This window comes from Salvelinus sp. IW2-2015, unplaced genomic scaffold, assembly GCF_002910315.2.
Source record: "Salvelinus sp. IW2-2015 unplaced genomic scaffold, ASM291031v2 Un_scaffold3057, whole genome shotgun sequence".
In the NCBI taxonomy this organism is placed as follows: domain Eukaryota; kingdom Metazoa; phylum Chordata; class Actinopteri; order Salmoniformes; family Salmonidae; genus Salvelinus; species Salvelinus sp. IW2-2015.
The window spans coordinates 64,299-74,645 of NW_019944349.1; the positions used below are offsets into that span (position 1 = coordinate 64,299).

A 10,347-nucleotide genomic window follows, 5' to 3' on the forward strand; every position below is an offset into this window, starting at 1 on the left:
TTGTAACATTCCAAACCCTACTCACCATTTGTATATTTGCCTCCAGGGTTAGCAGCCAGAGAGACAGCCCAGGCCCTGAAGACTCTAGCCCAGGCAGCGCGGGGCGTGGCAGCCTCTACCACCAACCCTCAGGCAGCGGCGTCCATGTTGGATTCAGCCTGTGATGTTATGGAAGGCTCGGCCATGCTGATCCATGAGGCCAAGCAAGCTCTGGTCTCTCCCGGTGACGCAGAGAGCCAGCAGAGGCTAGCCCAGGTGAGGAGGGGACTTCAGTACAATAATGTGCAGAGCCATATAGGGATGAAGCTACTGTATATCTCTATAAAAGGCTCTGCTATGTGTATGTACAGTTGAAGTCAGAAGTTTACATACACTTAGGTTGGAGTCACTCCACAAATTTCTTGTTAACAAACTGTAGTTTTGACAAGTCGGTTAGAACATCTACTTTGTGCATGACACAAGTAATTTTTACAACAATTGTTTACAGACAGATAATTTAACTTATAATTCACTGTATCACAATTCCAATGGGTCAGAAGATTACATACACTAAGTTGACTGTGACTTTAAACAGCTTGGAAAATTCCAGAAAATGATTTCATGGCTTTAGAAGCTTCTGATAGACTAATTGACATTATTTGAGTCAATTGGAGGTGAACCTGTGTAGGTATTTCAAGGCCTACCTTCAAACTCAGTGCCTTTTTGCTTGACATCATGGGAAAATCAAAAGAAATTTGCCAAGACCTCAGAAAACAATTGTAGACCTCCACAAGTCCGGTTCATCCTTGGGAGCAATTTCCAAACGCCTGAAGGTACCACGTTCATCTGTACAAACAATAGTACACAAGTATAAACACCATGGGACCACGCAGCCGTCATACCACTCAGGAAGGAGCTGTCTCTCTGTCTCCTAGAGATGAACGTACTTTGGTGCGAAAAGTGCAAATCAATCCCAGAACAACAGCAAAGGACCTTGCTGGAGGAAACAGGTACAAAAGTATCTATATCCACAGTAAAACGAGTCCTATATCGACATAACCTGAAAGGTCACTCAGCAAGGAAGAAGCCACTGCTCCAAAACCGCCATAAAAAAGCTAGACTACGGTTTGCAACTGCACATGGGGACAAAGATTGTACTTTTTGGAGAAATGTCCTCTGGTCTGATGAAACAAAAACAGAACTGTTTGGCCATAATGACCATCATTATGTTTGGAGGAAAAAGGGGGATGCTTGCAAGCTGAAGAACACCATCCCAACCGTGAAGCACGGGGGTGGCAGCATGATGTTGTGTGGGTGCTTTGCTGCCGGAGGGACTGGTGCACTTCACAAAATAGATGGCATCATAAGGGAGGAAAATTGTGGATATATTGAAGCAACATCAGTCAGGAAGTTAAAGCTTGGTTGCAAATGGGTCTTCCAAATGGACAATGACCCCAAGCATACTTCCAAAGTTGTGGCAAAATGGCTTAAGGACAACAAAGTCAAGTTTTTGGAGTGGCCATCACAACGCCCTGACCTCAATCACATAGAACATTTGTGGACAGAACTGAAAAAGCGTAGGTGAGCAAGGAGGCCTACAAACCAGACTCAGTTACACCAGCTCTGTCAGGAGGAATGGGCCAAAATTCACCCAACTTATTGTGGGAAGCTTGTGGAAGTCTACCCGAAATGTTTGACCCAAGTTAAACAATTTAAAGGCAATGCTACCAAATACTAATTGAGTGCATGTAAACTTCTGACCCACTGGGAATGTGATGAAAGAAATAAAAGCTGAAATAAATTCTCTCCTATTATTCTGACATTTCACATTCTTAAAATAAAGTGGTGATCCTAACTGACCTAAAACAGGGACATTTTGTCAGGAATTGTGAAAAACTGAGTTTAAATGTATTTGGCTAAGGTGTATGTAAACCTCCGATTTCAGCTGTATATGGCTCTGCTAACGTCCATATTTTCCATCTGTTCAGTATAATTGTCCTCTGTCTGAATGGAGTGGACTGTGGTTGGTGCTCTTAGACAACCAAATGCTACTAGAGTTTTAATATCACCACTTTTATTCAGAAAGTTTTGGCTTGTGTTACAGTGAAGGTCAAGTGAGAGGCAACTATTTTTATTGTAGAGCTTCCACAGATCACTTCTCACAACTACAGTACCTGGTTGTGAATAATAAAATAACTTTTCATAGAAATAATAGTTCACATTTTATCAGCCCAGCTGAACAAAACACTGATCACCTGTCAAACACAGTGAGGTGTTGATCCTCCGCCTGCTGTAGCAGGAGATTCACAGCTTTATGCACACATCAATTATTAATGCCTGGTCCTCCCCATATAACCTTCCCACCAGATGAATAAAGGATGCATCTATAGATGCTTCTGCAGATAAAGGGACAGACGGGACATAGTATTGTGGTGCTTGTTCTGTTCCTTTGCAAATGAGAGAGAAATAGGACCCATTTTACATGGTGTCGAAGATCCCTTTGTTTTTGAATGGAATCCAATAAAAGTCCTTGAATTCCTCTTTGGATGATGATCTCTTTTAAATCTTACCAAATAAAAGGCTTCAATTGTCTCTTTATCTTTTCAGGTAGTCCTAGTTGTGCATTCAGTAATCCTTTCAGCAGCACGACTCCTGTTCTGTTGCTAGGCCCCACAGGGACACAGACATATTGGTTGGCATATGTTCTGTTGGAAACAGAAGTGCAAATTAGGAACATCAATTACTCCGCTATGCTTCTTGGCTCATTAGCATTTTAAGATTGTGATTGCAGCTCAGCAACATCACTACTGTGGAAAACACCTCCGTTCACGCATGAATGATCACACACACACACGCAGGCACGCTCACACACACACACACACACACGCACACCTGTGCTCACACACACCTGTTCTCTCTGCTTCAGGTGGCCAAGGCTGTGTCCCACTCTCTGAATAACTGTGTCAACTGCCTGCCTGGCCAGAAGGATGTGGACATGGCCCTCAGGAGCATTGGAGAGGCCAGCAAGAAACTGCTGGGAGAAACGGTAAGTTCTACACTTCCTTAAGTAAAGGTTACTTTATTGAAAAAACATTCACGTGAAGCCACTGATTACCCCTGAGTTAATCACCCGTTTATTGATTTAAAACTGCCGCTAGGTCAAACACTTATCTAATGTTTTTAAACCAAACTTACATTTATTGCACCACAACCTAAACACTGACTCGCTATGGCTGTCTTTGTTGTCTCTCTGTATTTCTCTATCTCTTATCTTTCTCTTTCTCTGTAGCTCCCTCCATCCACCAGGTCGTTCCAGGAGGCCCAGAGCGAGCTGAACCAGACCGCAGCAGATCTGAACCAATCAGCAGGAGACGTGGTCCATGCCTCCCGYGGCTCCAGCACCCAGCTCGCAGACGCATCTGGGAAGTTCAGCGAAGACTTTGATGAGTTCTTGGACGCCGGCATTGAGATGGCTGGGCACACTCAGGTGCAGTCACAGTGGTCTGTCTGTGTGGTACTGAACCTGGAACGTGTTCATTAGGGCACGCCATACCATAGCAATGGAAACCATAATGAACATTTCTTACTGACAAGTTCACATAGTGCCTCCCCGTTCCACGCACTTTTGTTGTTTTGTTTCGTGCCTAATGAACATAAACGAGGCACCATACTGGATGTGACTGTTTTAGTGTGACTAATTTATTTACGTAAGCATCTTCATCACCTTTTGGACATAAGAACCAACTGTATAATTTATCAAAGCTGATTTGATGGAAAATAGAGGAGGAAAAGTTGACCAATTGGCCTCAAAAGTCATAGCTTGGCCAACCATCAGTCAATCTATTTGTTGATTATCTTTCCTTATAGATACGGAATATTCAATTGAATTGCCTCAGAGCGGCGGTCTGTTAAATGTAGTCTAAATAAGATGACAGTTGAAGGTCTTTTCCGGGCTGCCTTGCTGATAAGGAAGGAGGAAATCTTAATGGCATGACACTGATTACCAAATCAGACCCAGGTGACTGCAGGAACTGCCAGCAGCAGAGTTGTAACCATAGAGTCTTTGTTTAGAACAGAGTTTGAGGGGAACAATAGACATGTTAAGCATGGTGCAGCTAGAAAACCATTCTCCTATTCATCTGACTGATGGAAAGGTGGACCAGGGATAGTCAGTTGCACAGGGCTCCCGAGTGGTGCAGCGGTCTAAGGCACTGCATCTCAGTGCTAGAAGCATCACTACAGACCCTGGTTCGATTCCAATTGTGAGTCTGGGCCAATTGGAGTCCCAATTGGCCCAGCGTCGTCTGGGTTTGGCCATTGTAGGCCGTCATTTTAAATAATTTGTTCTTAACAGGCTTACCTAGTTAAATAAAGGTTACATTCAGCGTTGATTAGCACTATATAGCCGTGTCATCGCTCTGAGGGGATCAGTTACTAGGCAGATTTGGGTTCATTTAGACTCTCTAAATGACTAGCAACATTTCATGCCCTTTCTGTATGACTTTTGTATATGATTGATTTACAACTAGTGTTTATGACTTGTAATAACTGGTGATTCTGCTGTGGATGTTGTAGAGGAAAGATGAGCAGATCCAGGTGATAGGTAACCTGAAGAACATCTCCATGGCTTCCAGCAAGCTGCTCCTGGCAGCCAAGTCTCTGTCTGTAGACCCTGGGGCAGCTAACGCCAAGAACCTTCTGGCTGCTGCTGCAAGGTACCTACCATACACTACCCTCTATGTGGGCTCTCACAATACCACACCTGTTGATTGGTTATTTATTATGTCATGTTGGATTTAGAACAGGAGATTTTCCACCCACAGTTCATTCAACTTTTGCAATGTGTTACAATACGCTTATGCCAGGGCCAAAGCAATGGGAGGTTTCACTGTGCCTTAGAAAGGGACAAGGCTTTTGATGTGACACACATGCACTTCTCAATCTCACACCTCCAGTGTAGCTCCACTTCACAGCAGAAATGTCCTCCTAGGTGGTAGATGAAGTGCTGTCTCCCTTCAGGCTTGTGGAGGCTGTTAATTTCCTGTCTGGTAATTGGAAGGTTAAGAGGGAGGTGTGTGACTGAAATGTCTGACTGGCTCACTGGAAGCCTGCGGAATTCTGCTGAAAAAAAAGAGAGAGGGAGGAGGTAAGCGGGAGGGGGAGAGTCAGAGGGACCAAGCACAATATTAGAATTTGGAACCAAATGGAGCCTGGGACCTTGTGTTTGCTTAATGGAGCTGAACGGCTGGACTAAGGTTGCCTCTCATTTTGAACTTCTCTCGGCGCTCTCTCTCGGGTCTCCCCCTCTCTCCTCCTCTCTGCCTCCGCATCCTGTTGGTTCAGAGCAGTGACAGAGAGCATTACCTAGCTATCACACTGGCCACACGCAGGCCCCCCGGGACAGAAGGAAGTGTGCAATGCCCTACGAGAGCTGGAGGTACCATCAACATCAACGCTTACATCAATAACCATTGCTTTACTGATATACAGCTGGCCGTCATAGTGGTGGTAGCAGGAGTGTTAGATGGAGCAGTAAGGGTGTTAGTAAAGCAGTGTCATCTCTGTAGCAGCCTTTGTTGTTATGAGAGATTGGATAGTAGCACTCATAAGTGGGTTATGTTAAATGTTATAGATAGGGAGTGCTCTAGGAGAATATTGAGTTGTAAAGTTGTATCTCTGTAATGGGTTTCTTTGGTTTTAGTTAAATGAGCAGGTTCCGTTCTAGATGTTAAAGATGTTTTCCGCTCTCCTCTCAGGACGGTGAAAGGAATGCTAGACCAGCCCCCAACAGCCAGTCAGCAAACTCTCCTAAACTTTCCCACTGGACATCGAGGAAGACGGATCACGAAAATGTGAGGAAGAGCTTGTGGTTATGCCTTGCCTCTATTCACAGCAGCGCTCAGTGGTCATGGCCCCTCAACCTAGCTGGAGTTCTCCATGACGTCTCGAATGCAGTGGAAGTAGGAGAGGTTTGCTGACTGGCTCGTTGGGGCTGGCTAAGCATTCCTTTCACCGCCTGAGAGGAGAGGGAAAACATCTTTAACATCTAGAGACGGAACCTGCTCATCTTAACTAACAACCAAAGAAACCCTTACAGGGATACAACTTACAACTCAAATAGTTCTCCTGATGAAGCGACTCCCATAAATAATATACATTGGTAACATACCCCACTTTTATATGCTACTCGATCCAATCTCTCATAACAACCTAGCTGAGCTAAACAGATGACCACTGCTTTTACCTAACACCCTTACTGCTCCATCTACAACTCCTGCTACCATACCAACTATTGGAGCTGCAGCTGTTATCACGTAAAGCTAATGTTATTGATGTAAGCCTGTTCGATGTTGATTGGTAACCTCCAGCTCTCGTAGGCAATTGTCACACTCCTTCTGTCCGGGGCCTGCTGTGTGGCCAGTGTGATTTAAGCTCGGTTAATGAGCTCTCTGTCATGCTCTGAAACACAGGATGGGGAGGGAGAAGGGAGTGGAGGAGGGGAGGAAGCCCGCAGAGAGAAGAGCCGAGAGAAGAAGTTCCATAGAAGCAAGAATCGTAGTCCGAGCGTTCATCACTCCAGTACACAAACACAAAGGGGTCCAGGGCTCCATTGGTCTACCAGCAATCTAATACGAAGTTGTGCCTTCTGGTCCCTGCTGCAGCGTACCTCCAGCTCTCTCTTTTTTCATCCGCCAGAATCCAGCAGGCGTTCAGTGAGGCCAGTTCCAGACAGTTGAAGTCAAACTAACCTCCCTCTTAACTTCCAATTACCAGACAGGAATTAACAGCCTCCACAAGCCTGAAGGGAGACAGCACTTCATCTACACTAGGAGGACATTTCTGCTGTGAAGTGAGTACACTGGAGGTGTGAGTGAGAAGTGCATGTGTGTCACATCAAAGCCTTGTCCTTTCTAAGGCACAGTGAAACCTCCATTGCTTTGGCCCTGGCATAAGCGTATTGTAACACATGCAAAAGTTGAATGAACTGTGGGTGGAAAATCTCCTGTCTCAAACTCCAACATGAAAATAAATAACCAATCAACAGGTGTATTGTGAGAGCCCACATAGAGGTAGTGTATGGTAGGTACCTTGCAGCAGCAGCCAGAAGGTTCTTGGCGTTAGCTGCCCCAGGGTCTACAGACAGAGACTTGGCTGCCAGGAGCAGCTTGCTGGAAGCCATGGAGATGTTTCTTCAGGTTACCTATCACCTGGATCTCGCTCATCTTCCTCTACAACATCCACAGCGAGATCACCAGTTATTACAAGTCATACACTAGTTGTAAATCAATCATATACAAAAGTCATACAGAAAGGGCATGAATGTTGCTAGTCATTTAGAGAGTCTAAATGAACCCAAATCTGCCTAGTAACTGATCCCTCAGAGCGATGACACGGCTATATAGTGCTAATCAACGCTGAATGTAACCTTTATTTAAACTAGGTAAGCTGTTAAGAACAATTATTAAAATGACGGCCTACAATGGCCAAACCCAGACGACGCTGGGCCACAATGGGATCTCCAATTGGCCCGACTCGACAATTGGAATCGAACCAGGGTCTGTAGTGATGCTTAGCACTGAGATGCAGTGCCTATAGACCGCTGCACCACTCGGGAGCCCTGTGCAACTGACTATCCCTGGTCCACCTTTCACATCAGATCAGAGTGTGAGAATGTTTTCTAGCTGCACCCATAGACTTAACATGTCTATGTTCCCTCAAACTCAGTGTTCAAACAAAGACTCTATGGTTACAAACTCTGCTTGTGGCAGTTCCTGCAGTCACCTGGGTCTGATTTGGTAATCAGTGTCATGCCATTAAGATTTCCTCCTTCTTATCAGCAAGGCAGCCCGGAAAAGACCTTCAACTGTCATCTTATTTAGACTACATTTTAACAGACCGCCCGCTCTGAGGCAATTCAATTGATATCGTATCTATAAGAAAGATAATCAACAAATAGATTGACTGATGGTTGGCCAAGCTATGACTTTTGAGGCCAATTGGTCAACTTTTCCTCCTCTTTTTCCATCAAATCAGCTTTGATAAATTATACAGTTGGTTCTTATGTCCAAAAGGTGATGAAGATGCTTACGTAAATAAATTAGTCACACTAAAACAGTCACATCCAGTATGGTGCCTCGTTTATGTTCATTAGGCACGAAACAAAACAACAAAAGTGCGTGGAACGGGGAGGCACTATGTGAACTTGTCAGTAAGAAATGTTCATTATGGTTTCCATTGCTATGGTATGGCGTGCCCTAATGAACACGTTCCAGGTTCAGTACCACACAGACAGACCACTGTGACTGCAACCTGAGTGTGGCCCAGCCATCTCAATGCCGGCGTCCAAGAACTCATCAAAGTCTTCGCTGAACTTCCAGATGCGTCTGCGAGCTGGGTGCTGGAGCCACGGGAGGCAGGACCACGTCTCCTGCTGATTGGTTCAGATCTGCTGCGGTCTGGTTCAGCTCGCTCTGGGCCTCCTGGAACGACCTGGTGGATGGAGGAGCTACAGAGAAAGAGAAGATAAGAGTAGAGAAATACAGAGAGACAACAAGAGACAGCCATAGCGAGTCAGTGTTTAGGTTGTGGTGCAATAAATGTAAGTTTGGTTTAAAAACATTAGATAAGTGTTTGACCTAGCGGCAGTTTTAAATCAATTAAACGGGTGATTAACTCAGGGGTAATCAGTGGCTTCAACGTGAATGTTTTTTCAATAAAGTAACCTTTACTTAAGGAAGTGTGAGAACTTACCGTTTTCCCAGCAGTTTCTTGGCTGGCCTCTCCAATGCTCCTGAGGGCCATGTCCACATCCTTCTGGCCAGGCAGGCAGTTGACACAGTTATTCAGAGAGTGGGACACAGCCTTGGCCACCTGAAGCAGAGAGACAGGTGTGTGTGAGCACAGGTGGCATGTGTGAGCGTGCCTGCGTGTGTGTGGACATTCAGGCGTGAACGGAGTGTGTTTCCACAGTAGTGATGTTGCTGAGCTGCAATCACAATCTTAAAATGCTAATGAGCCAAGAAGCATAGCGGAGTAATTGATTGTTCCTAATTTGCACTTCTGTTTCCAACAGAACATATGCCAACCAATATGTCTGTGTCTCTGTGGGGCCTAAGCACAGAACAGGAGTCGTGCTGCTGAAAGGATTACTGAATGCACAACTAGGACTACCTGAAAAGATAAGAGACAATTGAAGCCTTTTATTTGGTAAGATTTAAAAGAGATCATCATCCAAAGAGGAATTCAAGGACTTTCATTGGATCCATTCAAAACAAAAGGGATCTTCAGACCATGTAAAATGGTCCTATTTCTCTCTCATTTGCAAAGGACAGAACAAGCACCCAAATACTATGTCCCGTCTGTCCCTTTATCTGCAGAAGCATCTATAGATGCATCTTTATTCATCTGGTGGGAAGGTTATATGGGGAGGACAGGCATTAATAATTGATGTGTGCATAAAGCTGTGAATCTCCTGCTACAGCAGGCGGAGGATCAACACCTCACTGTGTTTGACAGGTGATCAGTGTTTTGTTCAGCTGGCTGATAAAATGTGAACTATTATTTCTATGAAAGTTATTTTATTATTCACAACCAGGTACTGTAGTTGTGAGAAGTGATCTGTGGAAGCTCTACAATAAAAAATAGTTGCCTCTCACTTGACCTTCACTGTAACACAAGCCAAAACTTTCTGAATAAAAGTGGTGATATTAAAACTCTAGTAGCATTTGGTTGTCTAGAGCAACCAACCACAGTCCACTCCATTCAGACAGAGGACAATTATACTGAACAGATGGAAAATATGGACGTTAGCAGAGCCATATACAGCTGAAATCGGGTTTACATACACTAGCCAAAATACATGTTAAACTCAGTTTTTCACAATTCCTGACAAAATGTCCCTGTTTTAGGTCAGTTAGGATCACCACTTTATTTTAAGAATGTGAAATGTCAGAATAATAGGAGAGAATTTATTTCAGCTTTTATTTCTTTCATCACATTCCGTGGGTCAGAAGTTTACATGCACTCAATTAGTATTTGGTAGCATTGCCTTTAAATTGTTTAACTTGGGTCAAACATTTCGGGTAGACTTCCACAAGCTTCCCACAATAAGTTGGGTGAATTTTGGCCATTCCTCCTGACGAGCTGGTGTAATGAGTCTGGTTTGTAGGCCTCCTTGCTCACCTACGCTTTTTCAGTTCTGTCCACAAATGTTCTATGTGATTGAGGTCAGGCGTTGTGATGGCCATCCAAAAACTTGACTTTGTTGTCCTTAAGCCATTTTGCCACAACTGTTGGAAGTATGCTTGGGTCATTGTCCATTTGGAAGACCCATTTGCAACCAAGCTTTAACTTCCTGACTAGATGTTG

At 44.4% G+C, this 10,347-nt stretch overlaps 1 protein-coding gene across 1 annotated transcript in view; it reads left to right on the forward strand.

Annotated features, from left to right (window-relative positions):
- LOC112075273 (talin-2-like) overlaps window positions 1-5,957 on the forward strand; it is a 56,195-nt gene extending 50,238 nt beyond the window's left edge. Inside the window, 6 exon segments of the mRNA XM_024142297.1 lie at window positions 47-255; window positions 2,906-3,025; window positions 3,269-3,466; window positions 4,555-4,694; window positions 5,323-5,416; window positions 5,736-5,957. Of these exon segments, the coding sequence (XP_023998065.1) occupies window positions 47-255; window positions 2,906-3,025; window positions 3,269-3,466; window positions 4,555-4,694; window positions 5,323-5,416; window positions 5,736-5,957 (983 nt within the window).
- The last annotated feature ends 4,390 nt before the right edge of the window (window positions 5,958-10,347 follow it).